The sequence below is a fragment of the Pantherophis guttatus genome, chromosome 2 (genome assembly GCF_059756535.1).
Source record: "Pantherophis guttatus breed Tessera chromosome 2, ASM5975653v1, whole genome shotgun sequence".
Classification (NCBI taxonomy): domain Eukaryota; kingdom Metazoa; phylum Chordata; class Lepidosauria; order Squamata; family Colubridae; genus Pantherophis; species Pantherophis guttatus.
Genome location: NC_142064.1, coordinates 56,688,395 through 56,709,499, shown reverse-complemented (window position 1 = coordinate 56,709,499; position 21,105 = coordinate 56,688,395). Strand labels below are relative to the sequence as shown.

Sequence of the window (21,105 nt, the reverse complement as noted above, 5' to 3'; positions counted from 1 at the left end):
AATGTGCTATTTGTTCTGTTTTATTGGAAATGAGGATCAGGATGCTACTCTTTTTCTTCCTTGTCCTCGGAGCATTGGCACTACCATATAGTAATACCTTGGTAGTATTCAGATTCTCTGGAGAATATCCACTTTCTTCAAGGCTAAAACAGCCACTAAAATAAGGGTAGTGTTCTCAAACATCTTTTCTTTAATATTTTGTAAGCATGCAAACACCTGAGCCATCATTCATGTTATATGGACATTCTGAATAATTTTCTTGCCTCTACTAATGTTTCTGCAAGTGTTAGGGTGCTCAGTAACATGACTGTGGCCTCAGTGATCAAAGGAAGCTTATCCAAGGCTGACCTCAATCTTTCCATGCTTTGAGGTTACACAGATTTAAAAAAAACACACACAATAAAATTCATATTTCAGGTGCTGTATCATGGCTTTAAATGTACATTGGGTATGTGCCAATCCCCTTGAGCATTTATATTTGATAATTCAGACAATTAAATCAAGCTAATAAAAGTGAAATGACCAAGATGTGATCAGTTCAAATTTCGTAGCATTTTACTACTTGTAATCGGGAGGCAGAGAAAGGAGAATTGAGAGAAAGAAAGGAGTGAGCAAATCCAAAATTCCTTTTTTGGTGCTCTGTCAGGCCCAATAAACTTTATTCCAAACAGAGTGAAGTAATCTTTCCTAAAAATCAGGTGTGCATTCACTGTAACGAAGAGCACTGGAATATATGGTAGTATGTTCAGAACAGAAGGTGATCAGTGATGAATTGTTAATCTGCGTATGTGTTTGATCATAGATAGGTGACATTTTTACCAAAGTCCCATAAAATAAAAGACTCCTTTGCCCCTGCCCCCACCACCTGATTCAGTTTTCTTTTTTATATTATGGGAAATATTACAGTAAGATATTGCATTGATCTGTGAAGGAGGACTCCAAAAACTGTTCCATTTTATGCTGACTGCCAATTGTGGCAGGCTGTGACATGTATCATTTTTAAAATAAATGAAATTATTGAATAATAAAAAAAAGATAACAATACCCCTGGGTTTTCTCTTTTACTGTTTGGCAAATAGTAATAAGCACAATTCTTGTCTCACACTTATCTCTGTTAAGATCTTGAGAAACTCTAACACCCTCATTAATACCTTGACTGAGAGTGAGAATAGAATTTTCTTGATAAATTAGTTCTCATATTTACATATTATTCTGCTGGGACCATGTTTATGTGTAAAAAGCTAATCCCATGGACTATTGGTTTTCTCCCTCTCTCCTCCTCACTTTTAACTTGTAACATATATTATTCCTACTTTGAGGTAGTCAACTGCCTTTCTCTCATTAAACGTTAATTTTGGTGTTTTGCTCCAAGCTTGATGATGTAATGCTCTTAGCAATAATGGATGATTCCCTGAGAGAGAGATTGTAAGTTTCTTGTCCTCTTTCTCGTGAAAGGCATAACTTTTTGAGGAGAGGCTTAGATCGAATTGACGGGATCAAAAGCAAAATCTGTTTTGCCCTGTGCAACAAGCAAGAAATATTTGGTGGTGGTAGACAGGTGTGGGGGGGAAGAAGGAGAAGCAGTGAAAAGAGACTTCCCATTTATTATCAAGACACTGATGATTGTGGAGAAACATAAAGCAACAAACACACACATTTGCTTCATAGAGATGCAATTTCTCAAGCCCACATTTCAAAGCTGCCCATCCCCCGCCAATCATAGGAACATGGATCTTTTTTTCTTTTTTTTCCTAAAGAGAGAAAATCTCTCATTTTCCTAGAGAATCAATAAGACAGCGTTGTACGTCGCGGGGCTCTCTGCATTGTTATCAATCTTTGCTTTTCCCCTTTAGTGCTTTACCAAAAAAAAAAAGCTATAACAAGAAATGATGCTGTTTTGAGTTCTGTTGAATATTAATGAATGAAGATGCAGGTGGTCTGTATTCAGTCTTTGCAGCCTGCTCTTCAATAAATGGTTTTCTAATCTTTTTTCCTAGATGGAAATCCTGTATGAATGTGGAAGCCATTAGCAGAGTAATTGCTGTCTGTTACCATGACAACCAGCCGCTGCAGTCACCTGCCCGAAGTCTTACCAGACTGCACCAGCCCAGCCACTCCTGTGGTAAAGACTGTGGAGGACTGTAGCAGCCTTGTGAATGGACAGCCGCAGTATGTCATGCAAGTTTCGGCCAAGGACGGACAGCTGCTATCAACTGTAGTACGGACTCTTGCCACGCAGAGGTACGGTCAGTCAGTCGTATCAAACTCAAGACATGTCTGGTTGCCATTCAGCAGTGCTGGAGGAGTAAGGGCAAAGAACGGAGGGGATGTTAGTTGCAAGATCTGAGCCTTTGTAGTCCTACTTGGGACTTTATTTTTAAGGCCAGGCTAAGCACTGTTTTTATCCTGGTTAGATTAGAGGCTACAGTCCTGCACGCTCCTCTTTCCGTAACTCTGAACAGACTCCACGCACAACTTGCACTGTTAGAGCGTTCCTCTTTTGAATTCAGAATGAATTTTGTAAGCTGACAATAACTTTGTGAATATCTCTAATGCGTAAACTTGCTCGGTCTCGCAGGAAAAGGTAGGGAAATAGCTGGGAGAGGTGGGTTGTAAAGTGAATAAGATGCAATAAATCCTTCCGATTTAGAAAAGAAAACTTTAGAAGTGTCATCCTGCTGACTTGTGCATGCTGCTCATTGCAAACTGTGCAACTATGAATAATTGACAGAAGGAGATTCTTTGGGTCTTCTCTCATCCAGCTTCGGAGTGTTATGGAGCTTTTTTTTTTTTCACTCTTTCATGTCTGCCTTATATTTCTACAGCCAGGGAACCTCTTAACTGTTTGACACAATAATCACTGGCTACATGGTTTTTCTCAAATGTGCTTCAGGAATAGGTCTGACAGCTGGAAGTCATACTACTGTTAACATATGGGGGTGTGCATGCTGGCTGGGAATGATGGGCATTGTAATGCAGTACTTCTGAAAGTTTCCAGATTGGAATATTTATTTTCCCTTAATATTATTGAGTCATTCATAGGTCTTTATTCTTTAAGTTAACTTTAATGCATAGATACTCACTCACAAACAATAATTGTTAAATGCACCATGGCATGTATATTTCCTGTTACACCATTAGCCAATTCAACCAGAATTGCAACAAACCACATTGGATTCTTAGAAAAAGATATTCCTTTTCCTAACTCGGCACAGGTGCGTGTGTGTAAATATGTGATGTGAACTGTGTTAATAAAATATACATAACATTCTGATGTGCTTTTTCCTTACAAAACGGATTATTAGAAGTTTCTGCAGAAAGTTTAAGTTACTTATATAAAAAGCTAAAGTTTCAATTGCAGATCACCATGCTAGATCTGTCTTAGAATAAACGCCTTTTCTAACAGTAAATTTCTAAAATTTGTGCATTTGTTTTTGTATTGATTTCTCCTTTTTCTTAAGAACAGCACACTTAGGATTCTGTTCAGTCCTGCCAGAACTGCTCTGTGAGATATGTTAGGGCTGAGAGATTAAAGGAAGGACACACTGATGCATAGTTGAGAGGGATATTAACCTTCAAGTCCCAATGTTGAAACTAGAATACCAGCCCTTCCCAACTTGATACTTTGGATAATGCTATGCCTGGATTCCCACATTAGGGGAAGCAATTCTGTATCATACTGCCTAAAAATGGAATTATTGAGATAGGCACTATCAAATAGTAAATATTAATTTGAATAATTTTGCGATTATGAATAAACTAGTCATTAAGATATACCTACAATCATGTTTAAGGAAAGAATAAATAGGTTGAAACAGAAATATCCCAGTTTGATTGCCTTGCTATAGGGAAGGTCAAATCAAATACATTTTGCTTCAGTTATTTCATAAGGAAAGCAAATGAAACACAACAGGTCTGTCCTCACTTATAAATTACTGATGTTTATTCAAATCAATTTTAACAATTTAACTTGGAAGAAAGAATTTTAAACTTAAACAAATAGGCTAAGGAATAAAGTCTCAAGTTTCTTTTCCTGAAGAAGAATTTGAAGAACTGTTGCAGGTGATAATGGCCCTTAGGTTTATACTATGTAAGTTCGGGTTGTATATGCATTGTGCAACAAATCCCCTTCTTCCGTTTTATTTTCTTTTGAAGATCTTACAAGAACCTAAGGACCTGGAAAAACAGCCTATCACATCATATATAAAAACAATGAAGAAGCCTAAGAGTAGTAACTGTTCTGGTGGCTTTCCACAAAGTATACTTTGGAGTCCTCCAAAAATAAGGGCAGAACACTCTTTCCTTTAAATGCAGGAATTGTCGGACCTTCACCCAAGAGACAGTAGTACATCTCTCTGAAGAAACTTACTCAGCATTCCTTACTCAGCTAGCAACGGAAGAAAGGCTTCTGTAAAAGTCACTTTTACAAACAAAAGGGAAATAATGAGACAATTGGCTGTTACAGAATCTTGCAAGCCAGCCTGCTATTTATAGCAGCCCCAAGGTTTAAAATCTCACCTGTCCTTATGTATTAGCAGACTTTATGCTGCTCATTTCTCACTTTTGGATGTGAAGGGCGCCTGCACCAAATATTTGGTCCCAGCTTTTTGCTTCTGGTTGGCAGCTTTGCGCCTCCTGTCTAGTTTTCTCTTCATTATCCCCAAGTTCTAGAGAGGATACTGTTGTCTCAGCAAAGACATTGCTCCAATTCTCCAAGGGAAACCGGTGCCAGGTGGAAAAAGAAATGTTCTAACTTGTGTAGATTCGAAAAAGAGAGAGGAGATAACAGTAGTTGAGCCAGCACATTGTGATGAGTATAGTGTGAAACTAACATGAGGTGAAAAAGTAGGCTGACTATGTAGAGCAGCAAATTAAACCTAACATCCATAGGACTTCTGCCTAGAGCATGCACATGGACACTCTGCACGTGATAACCTGAAGAAGCAATAAAGCTGCATGTACATCAGAGAGGATATTTAATACCATTTCAAAGGAGCCAGAATTAGATTTTACTTGAAATGTTTGTTTTGGATATTTCTGGTAATATTAATAGATTTTTCTTAAATAAAACCAATCGCAATGGATGAAGAAATGAAAAAATAGATTGAAAATGCTTCATCCGTTCAAGCAAACAAATCTTGAGCATGCATATAAATATGCTCTAGACATACACTAGAGGGAAGGAGAGAGATTGTGAAAAATAAGTGTGAGAATGAATAGCTACAGCTAATCAATTAACTATTATGCTGTAAAATCAGAAGCTGGTTTCCAAGAAAAAGCTGTGTGAAACACTGCAATAGGAGTTGCAGTATAGAAGAAAAGAGCTTCATTCTCAAGACATCTTTACATAGGATTGTATTTTGTAGAAAGTGATCCATTTCAATTTAAGCAATTGTATCCCTAAGAGTTTCGCCAGTCGCAGACAGTTTGGGTTTTCTTATATTTCTGATTGCGCTGTGTAATTAATAGCAGTACAATACACAACTGCTATATCCGAAGTTGGCTCATTCCAAATGTTAATTTTAATATAGTAGAACATTGAATATTTTATATGTAAAACAGTAGCATTTATATGTACAGTAGCATTACTACTGTAATGCTCTCTACATGGGGCTCTTGAGGAGCCCCAGGAGGCTCCAACTGGTTCAGAGTGCGGCCGCGCGGGTGGTTATGGGAGCGACATGGTGTTCCCATGTAACACCTCTCCTGTGCGAGCTGCACTGGCTCCTGGTGGTCTTCCGGGTGTGCTTCAAGGTTTTGGTTACCACCTTTAGAGCGCTCCATGGCTTAGGACCTGGGTACTTACGGGACCGCCTTCTGCCACCAATAGCCTCTCACCGGCCAGTACGCTCACATAGAGAGGGGCTCCTCAGGGTGCCGTCAGCCAAACAGTGTCGACTGGCAGCCCCCAGGGGGAGAGCCTTCTCTGTGGGGGCACCTGCCATCTGGAATGAGCTCCCCCTGGAGATACGGAGGATCCCAGATTTAAGTACCTTCTGCCGTGCCCTCAAGACCTTTTTATTTCAACAGGCTGGCCTGGCCTAACTTCCCTTTTAATTGTAAATTTTAAATTTGTTTTAAAACATTAGGGGTGTTTTAATTTGTTTTGGGCCAAATTATTTAATGGGTTTTTATATTGTCTTTTAAACTTTGTAGTTTGTGTGTTTTATCTTTTTGGCTGTTCACCACCCTGAGTCCTTCAGGAGTAGGGCGGTATATAAATCCAAAAATAAAATAAATAAAATAAAAAATAAATATGTCAAGTTTTCTTTATTATGTTGGATTTCTGGGGGTCATGTGCCATAATAAACTTTGAAACAGAGTTTTTGCATAGTCTCACTCTTCACCTTCATTTCTCCTTGTATCTTAATATTTAATACTTCTGGAATTTGTTAAAGCAGTTTCCCATAACATTTCATTCAAGAAACTCTGGTTTAAGCGCTGAATGCAAACTAAAGTTACAAATCATGATTTGGTCCTGTTATATATATATATATTTGATCCAGAGGAAAGGAATTGAAAAGAGGCTACAAAAGAGAAAAAATGTAGAGAATACTGAAAACTCAGAACAGGGAATGGGAAACTGGGACAAAGCAGAACTTTCTGGTAGACTGATGAAAGACGTTTTCTCAGTTGTAGCAATTTTGGCTAGATTCCAAGGTGCTGTTACTGTCATTGGAAAGAAGATATTGGCACAAATATGTTAGAGAATCAAGGAACATCTCTTCCCTCCCCCTTCCTCCCCTTCCACCCTTCCACCCCCCTCTCTCTCACTCAAGCCACAATATACTGCATACATCATTTGGGAGCAGTAATGAATGTTGCCCAGGTCATATTAACTAATAAAATTTAAGGATTGCTTCTTTATATGACTTGACTGAGTGTTCTTAAAGAAATGGGGTTGCCTTGTTAATTCTTCTACTATGGTAAGATTACATTGTAGGTAGTTGGAAAGAGATTATGCACAGCAATGAATTAGGCTCTTAAGTTCAACTGTATACAGTACAATTAACCTTGAAATAACCTTGATGTTCCTTCAATTTATGACTCCTGCACCAATTTAATCCTCCTTTTTTGCAGTCCTTTCAATGACCGACCAATGTGCAGGATTTGCCACGAAGGCAGCAGTCAAGAAGACCTGCTATCTCCTTGTGAATGTACTGGAACTTTGGGGACTATTCATCGTAGCTGCCTGGAACACTGGCTCTCATCTTCAAATACCAATTACTGTGAACTTTGCCACTTCAAGTTTACAGTAGAGCGCAAACCAAGGCCGTTGGTCGAGGTCAGTAATTGAGAGAAGCTTTTAATTATGGATGTTTTTATACTGTACCGCAAGCAAAGGAAAATCTGTAATTTGGAAAGTTTAGGGTCAAAGAGGAGGAGCAGAAGGACAGCAAGAAGAGATTTATTTATTATTAATCAAATTTACACACTGCCCACCTCACTGTCTAAATGACTCAGAGTAGTTGAACAAATAAAAAATAAGAGTTATGTAAAAATACAAGTAAAATTCAGTTATGAATCCTTTCAGTTTTTAGCTAAGCCCATGAGTGATTAAAGTGGAATTGATGCCTTGGGTTTTATGTACCTTTATTAACTATAGCGGAAAAAAATTAGGATACATGTAATATTCTTTGATTTGGTGTTTTGAAAGGAAATACATTTATACCATATTAAGAGAAATATTAGGGTGTATTATAAATACATGCTAAGAAATCATTTTTAAAATCCACTGAACTGACAAGTGATGTGTTTTTTTTTACGTTTTAAATATTTTTGTTGCATCTCTTAGTTGCCCAACAGTGTCATATAAGCAAGTTGTTTTCTTCTATTAGCTCATTCTAGCTGCAGTAATTTAAATAAGTGATTTAAATAAATTGAGCTGTATATAAAATGACAATATACTCACTTGACTGCTGCACTAAAAGCTTTTTGTTTTCTTTTGAAAGACAGTATATTACAGGTCTCTTAAAAATCAACATGAACCAGTGGATTGTGAGAATTCTGAATAATATATTACTTTTCCACAAGTTTTAAAAAAATAGTTGTGAAGTTGCCAAGATAGAACTATGTATTTTATTTTGTTTCAACCAATATTATTCCACTGTTCAGAATCATAGAACTAAAGGGACTTTAGAAGTCTCTAGGTCAAGTTTTCATTCAGTGCAGGAGCCATCAGATCATCTCTGACATCCGCCATCTGTTTCAGTGAAGGAGAACTGACTATCTCATATGGTAGCCTGTCCCCTGGCTGATAGGTCATTCATTCAGAAAGGTCCCCCTGAAGCCTAACCTGAATTTCCTTCTTTATATTTTAACTAATTGGGGCAAAAGAGGATGTTCACTCCAATGTGACAGCCCTTCAGATGTTTGAAAATTGCTATTATAAACATACCTAGATTTTTAAACTGTTCTTCATAATGCTTTGCTGTCGTGATTCCTCTCCAAACTTGTTCCACTTGGTCCATTTTTTTAAACTCTGGTGCCCAGATCCATATGCAGCATTTCAAGTAGATTCTGACCAGGGCAGAGTAGAGTGGAACAGCCTGTGGCATAGTTACCTCCTGGACTCTTTGCTTCTGTTATTATATCCTAATATAGCATTTGCCTTTTTTAGCAGTTAAATTACACTGCTCACTCACATTTAATTTCTGGTTGACCAGGATACCCAGATCACTTTCATATGTACTTCTGCCAGGCAAGTGTCTACCCATCCTATATTCTGCCCTACATTTTTGTTATCCATATGCAGAACTTTATATTTCTAACTGTTACATTCCTCGTATAATACTTACTGTCTGAAGTGATGCTATTAATGAGAATTCCTTAGGTTCAATCATTCAGGTAATTGTGAATTCATCTAACTAATATCATCTTCTTCATGTTTTACTCATTGATGACTAGCTGATGAAGGTTCTATTGAGGTCCAAGTATACTATGTCTGTGGCCTTCGTCTGAATTATTAAATTAGAAACTCTACTGAAGGGAGTAATATTAGTCAGACACTGATTTTGATAAACTGTATTGACTCTTGTTTAATTGTAACATGCCAATTCAAGCTCTCACAAACAGGTTGCTTGAGAATCTGTTCAAGGACTTTGCTCAGTGCAGACATGAAGTTTTCAAAGATTACTGAGAACAGTTCTACGATCAATTCTGCTAATTATTTAACTACCCCAGGATATAATCCATATGGCTCTGGAGACAAATTCATTTACATTAGGTAGTTCTTTATTATTCTTTCCTTCTATGTTAAAAGCTGTATCTCCTTGTTCTCCCTGTAGCATAAAAATTGCTACCTACATCTCCATTTTCCTTCTCAAAGGAGGCAGATATAAAATGGGATTTAGGAAGTTCTATTTCTCACCATTATCCACACATTTCACCACTTTCTCTTAGCAATGGACCTGCATTTTCTAACATAACCAAAGAATGCTCTATTTGTTAGTTTTGATATCTCTTGCAAGCCTCAGCTCAGTCTGTTAATTTTTGTGGCAGAATTACTACAATTTCTGGATACCATCTTCTATTTGTCTATGCTGCTCTTCTTCCTTCCTATTCATGTACTTGCAGTGCTATATGAGAGTCATGAGTATCAGACCAGCAAGTTTCAATGGTGCTTATCTCATTACATTTGTCTTCCTGAGTTAAGAGCTCTGGTTTTCCCTTTTTATTCCCATATTTTTTTTTTTGCATTGATGCTAAAATATAAGTTTTGAGTACCACCTACTGGTATCTCTGCAGTCTTGTCCTAAGAAGCTCTGAGGCTCCATCCCAGTATCCTGCTTTTCATTTTGTGTTTTGCTTTCTTGACCCTGTCCTTGGCTAGATATTCAATTCTGGACTTTTGACACCCAAGTCTGCTTTTCTTTTTGTTTAATGCCTTCCTGATTAGAGTGTTCAAAACACTGGCAAACACTTCCCAGGTTTTGTAAGATGTCCATCAATTTCCAGAAGCCCTCCATGAGGGTTGCACAGGCCACTGTCATAGAATCCAACCCTTCTGTTTGTGGAGCCATTTGTTGACTTCTAGAACCCTGTTTTCTTGCCCCATGACCCTCAATGGATAATTGAAATTGAACAATGAAAAGAAACTGATTAATGAAAACACTGCCTGTACTCCAATTTCCTTGACCTTCCTTCCTAAATCCTTATAGTGTCTTTCAACTTTTTCTTGGCTCTGTCATTGATCCAGAATCAAGAGGAAAGAACTGATATTGATAGGTTTAGTCTTGGTAACTTCCTTCATTGCCTTCTCATACGGGCACATAGAAGACTATACATAAAGCATTTATTTAATTAATTCAGTTAGGTTTATATGGCCACCTATCACATCATAGCAACTCTTTTGTGGCAGCTATTTTGTGTCTGGACATAGCTGTCTAAGCTCATCTTGGGAGGAAATCAGTGACCACCACAAAACACCTCTTTCTTTCAGGTCAACTCTTAGCTTTTTTCAATTCATAAGGGTTCACGGGTTTTCTATAGTATTCTGGTTAGTTCCTCAGGTAGTTGTCCATTGTACTCCAGAGAGAGACAGAACCCATTCCAAGTTCCACTGGTATAAAATGAATCCTGATTTTCTTTCTCCCTTGTCAGGAATCAGGGGTCTTAAGGCTTAAAATCTAGAAGAAATTACATGTGCATAAAAGGAATAGATAGGAGGAAGAACAATGCAGACATTTGGTAGATACTGAGTTACTAGCTTTCAATAATGGAAACACCTTCTGGAAGGTATCTTCTGGGCCAGTACTGACTTTATACTGTACAATGGAGTCTCAGTTCTCTAAGCTTTACTTAGAAGACTACAGGAAGTCCTCCTTAAACAAATACAGTTGAACCCAGAATTTTGGTCATAAGCAGGGGTGCTATTCAGCAGGTTCTGACAGGTTCTGGAGAACTGGTAGCGGAAATTTTGAGTAGTTCGGAGAACCGGCAAATACCACCTCTGGCAGGCCCTAGAGTGGGGTGGGAATGGAGATTTTGCAATATCCTTCCCTCAGGAGTGGGGAGAAAATGGAGATTTTGCAGTATCTTTCCCCTAGAGTGGGGTGGTAATGGGGATTTTGCAGTATCTTTCTCCTGGAGTGGGGTAGGAATGGAGATTTTGCAGTATCCTTCCCCTGCCATGCCCACCAAGCTACGCCCACAGAACCGATGGTAAAAAATTTTGAATTCCACCACTGGTCATAAGTCATTGCGGTCATTATGCCAGTCACATATGACCTGACTAGATCTTACAACTGTTTCTATGACAGTTGTAAATCAAGTCACTGCAGTAAAGCATGTGGTCATTAAGCAAATTCATTCTTTTTAATGGGTGTTTTTTTCCAGAAACAGCAAAAATAGGCATAAATTGCAGTCATGTGACCACAGGACACTATAATCATTAATGCAAGCTGGTTATCAAGCACCGAAAATTCGATGTTGGGGGGGGTAGCAGCCATAATTTTGTGGACAGGTGATAACTAACTTTGGGGGAGGTCAATCATAACTTTGAATGGTGGTTAAGCAAGGGCTACCCTTTCATGGTAAATAAGATTCAGAGGGAGGTCTGTGAGCTTTCATCATTTCATGAGTAAATGAATATAATGCTTTAAGCTCCTCACAGAAACAGGACTTGACAGATTTAAAAAAAAAGCTTGATGACATATCAGATTTTCTAGAAATCATAGGCATCCAGAGGAGAAAGGGAAGCAAGGAAATGACACCATACGCCTGATATGTAAATCAGAGAAATGCTGCAACTTAATACTTCTGTCAGACATTTTTGACAAATACATACCGTAGTCATGGCATTTTAAAATTACATGCATGCGTCATTTTGTCATTACTGTAGCTTGTTACAGGTGCTACTGCCAGGAATGGTTATTCGGAATGGGATAATTTGTGATGACCAAGTTGCCATGGGACAACTTGCCATGGCCAACTCACAGTGGGACAACTCACCACAGGACAATTTAACAATTCAATTTAATTATTTAAAATAATTTTTTAAAAAAATTATTCACATTTCATTCTGTCCCTCCTTTTGCATCCTTTCTTTAATGATTCTATTCCACCATTTCTTTGATATTATTGCAACTCTTGTCCCATGGCGCGTTGTCCTGCGGCGAGTAGGCCATGGTGAATTGTCATAGTCCATTAGTTATTTGCAGTTGGAAGTGGGCCATCCCCTTTTGGATCTGTGCTTGGTTTTCCTAATGGCTTGTCATTTAATTGTAAGCCACCCTGAGGCACTTTTCAGAGTGAGACAGGCAGCAGAACAAACAAACAAACAAACAAACAAACAAACAAACAAACAAACAAACTCACTATATAGCAGAAAAGCCATCAATATTTCTACATCAAAAAGTCCTGGATTTTTTTCCCTCATAAAATAGTTTGTTTGCCATGGCCTTGCAATGGGAGAGGACAGGGCTAATCTACAGTACCTGATAAAAGCAGTAGCAAATGAGGGATAGTGAAATGGGGAGTAATCTTATTGCCTGCAGTTATTCCTCTTTCACACAGACCTGTTTGTTCAACTGTAGCTATAGCTGTGTTTAACCAAGTCTACATTATGGTATGAACTCTCAATTTAAGTGAGCAGCTACATTGGAATTAAACTGTGGAAAATGATTCAAGGCTTGGTTACTGTAAAACTAAAAAGATTTTCAATTATCAGTGCATATGATTTTTCATGAAAACCTTATCAAGATAAATAAATTACGCAAGATTGCAGTGACAGTAGATGTACAGCTTAATTTATTTCAGCTTCACCTTCTGATTGGCTGTCCATGAAAATGTTCTCCTGCACAAATGGAATGTGACATTTCTTGAGTCTTAATAGTAACTGGGTGAGCTCAAATGGAAAGCGAATGCTTCCAGAGCTGGGAAGGTATTGCTGTGTGATCACAGAGGAAATTTTCTTTCAACTCAAGAGGCAAGAAAGTAGCCTGTTAAAATTGGCTTATGTTATATGCTTAAATAAGGCAAAAGTGAAAATGAGTTAACAGGCAAATTCAGGGGCATACTCAATACTGTTTGTACTGTTTTTTTGTATAAAAAGGGGAATTAATTTAAAGTAGTTTAATATCTGCAAAAATAAAGATTTGCTGGTACATTCCAGAATTGTCTATCTCAGGAAATTTCCTATGGAGGCAGGCGACAAAGGAAGACATGAATATAAATGAAATATATATACAGCAGCACTCTATAAAATACCAACTTATGGTTCATAACAATGAATAGAAAGCCAAAGGCTCTGGATTGTTCTACAGTTTTTCCTCAAACTGGACATATTCTTAATTGCATAGAAACTGAAACAGCACGGCTGGCTGCTTATGTAGAGGTTATCACTATTTGTTCTCAGCATAATTCTATCAGGACACATTTCAGATGGTGGTGAAGTATAAATCATTGATAAAAATGGAGACTGTAGCCATTTTTGTCCAACGTGGCTTTCATTTTCAGAGAAGAGCATCTTTGTAATCTATTTACCTTCTGATCCTCTGACTTCACTATTGCTTCTCCCCGATAAGGATTTCCTTTTGCAGAGAATATGGATTAGAGACATTGTCAATGTTGACCAGGCGTTGGTTTCATTATTCATTCACCTTGCAGAACAAGTGGGATGCCAAGCTTTAATTTATAGCTTCTTCTTCCCTGGGTTTTATCTTATCACAGAATAACAGTGGTGTCATTTGTCGAAGCAAGCATAAAGCATGGCTTTTTACCTACCGGGCAGTTATTAAAGATTCTTCATTATTTTAGAGTCTTGCCTTGGATTTTATTTACTTTTTAATCATCCGAATATAAAGTTATGACTTCAGCAGCTTATTATATAATTGTGTAAAATCGGATGTAGGAAAATGTGAATTCCAATGTAACATTTTGTATGATATTTTGTTCTCCTTATGATAACGAAATGCAATTTTTTTCTAGTTCTACTGGGAAAGATTAGAGGTTTTTTTCATTTCTTATTCTTATTAAAAGACTTTAATACTATAGATAAGAATTCATGAGCATTATAAAAGAATATCTTTTCATCAGGGTGCAGAACTTTTAAGCAAAAAGCAGAAAGTACATTCTGCCCTTATAACATTAGTTATGAAAATGTAAAGTCATATTCAGAAACTATCTGATTTTATTTTAATTCTAATAACAGCAACAGATTTCATATATATATATATATATATATATATATATATATATATATATATATATATATATATATATATATATATATCATATATATATTTATATATATATAAAACCTACAACATGCCTTATTTTCAACCGAAAAAGGTGCAGAAATTAGCCATCTGTAGCAAATTCACAAACCAAATAATCCCAATGACTCCTGAGCTAAATATTGTATCTACCTGGCTAATTCAATCCTTCAGCTCTGGGTTCTTTCAATTAAACAGTGTTATTTTTCAGACCCTGGAGGCATAACTTCTCTATAACAGTACCTGCTCTCTGGAATAAGGTCCGCCTCCCAAATATCCAAATGACCCCCTACTCTATTGTTTAGAAGAATTTGTGAAGGCCTGGTTCTACACCCAGACCTTTGGCAAGGAAAAGCGAGACCCTTAATTCATATTTTGTGGTTGCTATCCATTATCTTTACCTTTATGTTTTATTGATTTTATTGCAATTTACCTTTATGTTTTATTGATTTAAAAACTGTATGTTGTAAGTTTAATAGACCTAGGTAGAATTTGGCTGTCAGTGACTGGATTTGCATATTGCATTAAACAATGGACACAAAACAATAATTAAACCAAGTGATTTATTAGCTACACGCCTAGTTCCTACTACATGGTAATGAGAACTGAACAAATCATATTATGTTAGTTGAGCATGAATCTAATCACTTAGTTGGTTCATGTTAGATCATTATTTGGTAATTGTGTACAGATAGTCCTCAACTTACAACCACAATTTATGTTCCTAAGTGAGAAGTTTGTTAAGTGAGTTTTGCCTCATTTTATGACTTTTTTTTACCACAGTGGTTAAGTGAATCACTGAAGTTGTTTAATCAATAATATGGTTGTTAAATGAATCTGGCTTCCCCATTGACTTTGCTTGTCAGAAGATCTCAGAAAGGGATCATAGGACCCCAGGACACTGCATTCGTCCAGGGATGATATTCACTTACCTTCATTACCCGTTCGCAAATATGATGATGTCTGGGCAGGTGGGCGGAGCGGGCAGAGCCTCCCGCAGTCTCCGCTACCGGTTCGCGTGAGCCGGATAGAACCAGCTGAATACCACCACTGCAATCGTCATAAATATGAACCAGTTGCCAAGCATCCAAATGTAACTCATGTGATCATGGGAATCCTGCAAAGGTTCTAAGTGAGAAAACAGTCAAAGATCCCTTTTTCCAATGCCGTTGTAACTTCGAACGGTCACTGAATGAACTGTTGTAAGTCGAGGATTGTACATGATCACCTGTACATGATATTGGAATGAGTTTTGGAGGACTTTTGAGTAGGTCATACTATTCTGGCAGCAACATGCCTCACCTGCTGCATTTACTTCTATGAAATTCTAGCTTTCCCATTTGTAACACGAGAAGTGAGTCTCTACTACACAATGACTAAACACAAAAAGATGCTAGGAGTTCTAGCCTAGCAGCATATGAGCACACACAATTTCTTCCGGTATTACTGGAGCATTAAACGATATGTAATACATTAAAACAAATGAGAAATGCTATCACAAACCTGTATGTTTTAAGCAGTGCAATATAATAATCCTTTGAAGTACGGCGATATTCATGCAGAACTAAGGCTTACGTTGTTTTTTGACCAAGCTTCTTACAATGCATCAGAAAGGCTTTATTATTCTTTTACTGGTCTCAGCAGTATTAAGAGGCACTTTCCTGCTATATGAACGTTTTTTGCAGTTGGTTATACTGAAATATGAACATCACTAGACTGTTTTCCCATACTGAGCTTTGAACTGTTTTCCCTGCTTCCTTTGAGATTAGTTTTGTGCACCTTAACCTACTGCCATTCACTGAGGCAGGAGGTTAGTATCCTGTTACTGCAACTGGAGGCTTGACACTCTTTGACACAGTTCACCAAGAGATCACTGTCAGGGCTGAAGGAAAAGCATTTTAGGCATGTAATCAACAAAATGAAATGGCCCACTGGCTTTAAGAGCTAAAATGGACTAGAATTGGCAATTGAGCCTGTTGCAACCAAAGAGGGAATAACTTCATTATACTCTCCTGAGGTAGTTGAAGCCTAGGCTGAAAGATTTATTATTTTATTTTTAAAACTTATTCCAGAGAAAAGAAACGAGAGCACTGAGAGGTATTACAACAGAATAAACATTACAAATCAAACTGCCTGAAACTTGCGGCTGGGTTCTCACTGTATGCTAGATGAAACTGACAGAGGATTAGATCATTGTGGTTCAAAAAATTGTGGGGCCCCAGCCATTTCATTAGTCTTGTGTGAGCCAGGCCATCTCATTAAGTCAACAAGTGATTTATTCTGGCATACTGTGTTTTGTGAACACAGAAATTATCCTTTTAAAAATACATCTATGAGAGATAGAGCATATATGTAAAATGAAAATGTCCAGTGCAAATGTGCTGGATCCAAAATTATATTCACTAAAGTCAGTGAAATGTAATTTAACATGATTAGGTCTTCTTGATTCAATGGACCAATTCCAAGCATTACCAATTCTAAATCCAGCTCAATGACAGCTAAGTGTATGCCTGGGTCCTTGACCAACAGATAGAAGACTACTCTGAAAGATCTACTCTAAGGCATTATTATTAATAATGATGCTAAGTGACCTGGCACAATGCTGAATGGACCACTTTTGTTGGCTATCACAGATGGTAGCATGGAAGGTATTCTTCATCACTATGTGATGACTCTGTATCATGGGGTGGTTTTTTTTCTCTTCAAAATCTCACTAAGAACATTGAACATTTCCAGTAAGGTTTTCAGCTATAAAATCAAAAGCTGAATCAGTAGAGATAATCAACAGCCATCAGTACATCATTGCAAAACAAAATTGTATGCTCATATCAACAGATAAATACATCAATACTATTAAAATGTATCCTATTTCACATGCTTTGAAGTCATCCTTCTGAATTGTGAACTGTGTGCATTAACAGAAACAGATGAGATAGAGAAAGAGTCCAAGTAGCTATTGCTGAGTAGGCATGAAGGCTGCGCATTTGCTATAGACATTGGTAGTGAAATATGCTGAAACTTGACAGTCAGTATAGCAACATGTCTGTAGACCTAACTGTCCTAGAAAGAGACAATTGAAACTTACAGATGACATCTCTGACAAAGTTATCTGAAACTAACCTGAGTTCTATGAATTCAGGCATCTTGTAGCAAGATATTAATATCCTGCACCTTATCCTAACTATATATGAATATTTGAATCATAAATTGATGTTTATGATGCTTCCCATTTAGAACATTTTATGCAATCTAAAAGTCCAGATAATATGTACAGGTAGTCTTTGACCTATGACCACAAATAAGTCCAGGACTTCTGCTGTTAAGCAAAATAGGTGTTAAGTGAGTCGTGTCCAATTTTACAACTTTTTTCCCAGGATTGTTAAATGAATCACTGTAGTTGTTGAGTGAAACAAGTGGTAATTAAGCAAATACAGCTTCCCCCCATTGACTTTGCTTGTTGGAAGCTGGCTGGGAAGGTCACAGATGGTGACCACATGACTCTGGGATGCTGCAACTGTCGTAAATATGAACTCCTTGCCAAATGCCTGAATTTTGATCATGTGACTATGAGGATGTTGCTACAGTCATAAGTATGAAAACTGATCACAAATCCTTTTTGTTCAGTGAGGATGTAATTTCAAAAGGTCACTAAATGAATGGGTTGTAAGTTGAGGCCTATCTGTATATTTATCCATTTAGTACAGGGGTCTCCAAACTTGGCAACTTTAAGACTTGTGGACTTCAACTCCCTGAATTCTGGGAGTTGAAATCCACAGGTCTTAAAATTGCCAAGTTTGGAGACCTCTGATTTAGTATAATGTTATGTTCTGTAACCCTATCTTTTGTGTTCTATATTTCTTGATGGCTATTCCACTAAGCCTCAGTCGTATTCTGTATTTGCAGAAACAAAACCCTCCCTTTTTATTCAGTGTCTTCTTAAGTGTGATAGAATAAGCCAATAAAAGATTATATCTTGATTCTGCAATATGGATTTTTCTTAGTATCAGCTGTTTGTGTGTGTTTGTGTGTAAAAATGTAGCAGTGTAGGATTCTGTTACTATTACTGATAATCCTTTCTCCATACAGCAACCTAATTGGCTGGGACTAATTGGCTGCATTTATTACTAGAAACGTCCCATGAACTCTTGTATGTTTCTTTAGCGTCAGTGCTTCAAGTTGCCTAGTGATATATTTCACTTCAAACTTGCTTATATACTAATATTATAAGTATATAAGATTAGGGATGGGTAAAAATCTGTATTTTATAATCATCTGTGGAGGTTTTATTGTAGATTGACAAAATAATCTGACTTTCAATTATTTAGCAACAGCTGCAAGAAAATGATTACACCTTGTAAATAATAGTTTTGAAATGAAGAAAGACTGGGGTAATCAAGAATGGATTTTTGTGTTTCATTTAGTTCAGGGAGTGGGGCGGGAATCAGCATGCTTACCTTTCTTTTTTGTTTCATTATATTTCTTTTGCCTCAGAGTTCTGGTTGATAAATCTGATTTTCAATCTCTGGTTTTTTTTAAAAAAAATGGTTTTACTTTAAATTAAATTTTAAGAAAGAATTTGTATACATTCTCTGGGAAATAACTAGTCAGTAGCACTGAAGACATTATTTACACCAAGACAAGAAGTTAAGACATTGAACACAATAGTAGTATTTCAGAATAAACACTTGGGATTGAGATGTGTAAATCCACAATCCAAAATATCTGTAGCTTGAACCACAGCTCATTAAAATCAGTGGAATTTATTTCTAAGTCAACATGGTAGGAATTGGGCTATGTATTGGGTTAAACTGAAATACTCCGGTTCTTGGTTTAAGCTGCACTCATTTCTGTTTAATTAGCTAATGGATTTAACATGCCTAGAGAATTAAATTATTAAGTGCTGAAAATTGCATTTTGAATTTCAGGTTGGTTCAGGTATGTGTAGAGTTTCATACAATGGGTTGATGATGAACTTATTGCTCACTCAATGAAGACTAACAGTGATGTACTCTGCTTAAAAATATGATTGCTTGACATTTGCTTCTACTATAGAAAGAAGCTATAAAAATAGTAGTCATGTATGTATGTATGTATGTATGTATATGTATGTGTGTGTGTGTAACCCAGTGGTGGGTTTCAACTACTGGTTCTGTGGGTGTGGCATGGCTTGGTGGGCGTGGCAGGGGAAGGTTACTGCAAAGCCCCATTTCCTCCCGATCAGCTGGGACTTGGGAGGCAGAGAATAGATGGGGGCGGGGTCAGTCAGAATTTTTACTACCGGTTCTCCGAACTACTCAAAATTTCAGCTACCAGTTCTCCAGAACTGGTCAGAACCTGCTGAAACCCACCTCTGATATGTATTTAGTATTAATATTAGAGCCAGGGTGGTGCAGTGGTTAGAATGCAGTATTGTGGACTAATTTTGCTGACTGTCAATTGCCAGCAGTTCAGCAATTCGATTTTCATCTGTTCAAGGTTGACACAGCCTTCCATCCTTCTGAGGCCAGTAAAATGAGGACCCAGATTGTTGGGGGCAATATGCTGACTCTGTAAACTGCTTAGAGAGGGCTATAAAGCACCGTGAAGTGGTATATAAGTCTAAATGCTATTACTATTGCTATTCCTATTGGCCACACCCAAATTTAAACACTTAAATTAATTTACTCTACATCTTTTATACATCTTCTTTCATACTATATGGCAGAAATAGAAGTCTGGGTATATAGACATCCAGTAAAATATAAAAAAGGGCTTGCTGAACTATATTGGATCATGGGTATCTACAAAGTCAAGTTAATGAGCTTATGCTCCAAAGTGCATTAGAGAAATATAGTTCCTAAATAAACTATATAGAATGTGCAATTGATTACTCCAGTGTTGAATGATTGCATGGCAGAAACACAAATACTATCCCAAACTGCTGACTCATTGAATGTATGGAATGTTATTGCAAATTTGTTATGAAGATTGAAAACTACCTGTTCATGCCTTGCCAGGTCCACTAATTTTCTCACTACTGAAAACCATTTCCACTTAAGCAGGTATTCAGAAAGAAGAAGAAAAAAATGGCATCCATATATGTGATATTTCAAGCTAAACAGATCACCAAGCCCTCTTAACATTTTCTATGTATCTTCAATTATTTCTATAGGTGTCCATCCCTGCAAATGCCAGTTCTACACTTTTCTTTTGCAAAAAGCAGTTGTGAATACATTTTGAACTAAATGTCAAATAGAAACCTGCAGGAAAAATACAGTAACATGCCACATCGGGATAATGGATATATAACATTGCATTCATTTTAATTGGAAGGAAAATGTAGACTTATTTTTTGAAGGTATAAAAAATTTTGAGGCCAGCCTGAAAATTGGAACCTAATTATTCAGTGAAGATAGTGCTTGAATAGGCCAGAACGTGAGCGACTTGAGCCTCTATATCTAGAAAAATGACTAAATTTGTGAAGTGGAAATAGTGTTAGAGGATTTTGAGTTATCTATTGTCATTTCAGAACAAGTGATAGGAACCAGAGAAGTGGACCCTACTGATGTGAAAAATATACATCATTACAGGAGGTGGAAGTACCTCAAAGTACGTCAAATCAACAGGGATCATAAGAAAAAAAACCAATCTTCTCACTGCACAATACCTAATAATATATTATTACACTTGATACAGACTTTATAGTTGAAGAGAAATTGGTCTGGCAGCAACAAAGATTAGGACTACCAAATGTGGCTTGCAAAAATCCAGATGACCATTAGATGGGAAAAAAGAGAAACAGAAAACTCTGACTCATGGGTTTCTGTAGCCCAATTCTTGTAGTTTTAAAAATGTTTAGAGGTTCATTTCAGGGTACACCATGTGGCTTTTCAATCCAAACTGGGAAAAT

At 37.2% G+C, this 21,105-nt stretch overlaps 1 protein-coding gene across 2 annotated transcripts in view; it reads left to right on the top strand.

Annotated features, from left to right (window-relative positions):
• MARCHF3 (membrane associated ring-CH-type finger 3) overlaps positions 1-21,105 on the top strand; it is a 130,103-nt gene that overhangs the window by 97,422 nt on the left and 11,576 nt on the right. Inside the window, exons 3-4 of one of the 2 annotated variants that reach the window (XM_034409990.3) lie at positions 1,998-2,241; positions 7,081-7,285. In XM_034409990.3, coding sequence (XP_034265881.1) covers positions 2,054-2,241; positions 7,081-7,285 — 393 coding nt within the window. In that variant the 5' untranslated portion in view covers positions 1,998-2,053. The remainder of the gene's footprint in view (positions 1-1,997; positions 2,242-7,080; positions 7,286-21,105) is intronic. The other variant, XM_087886019.1, reaches the window with a different exon arrangement.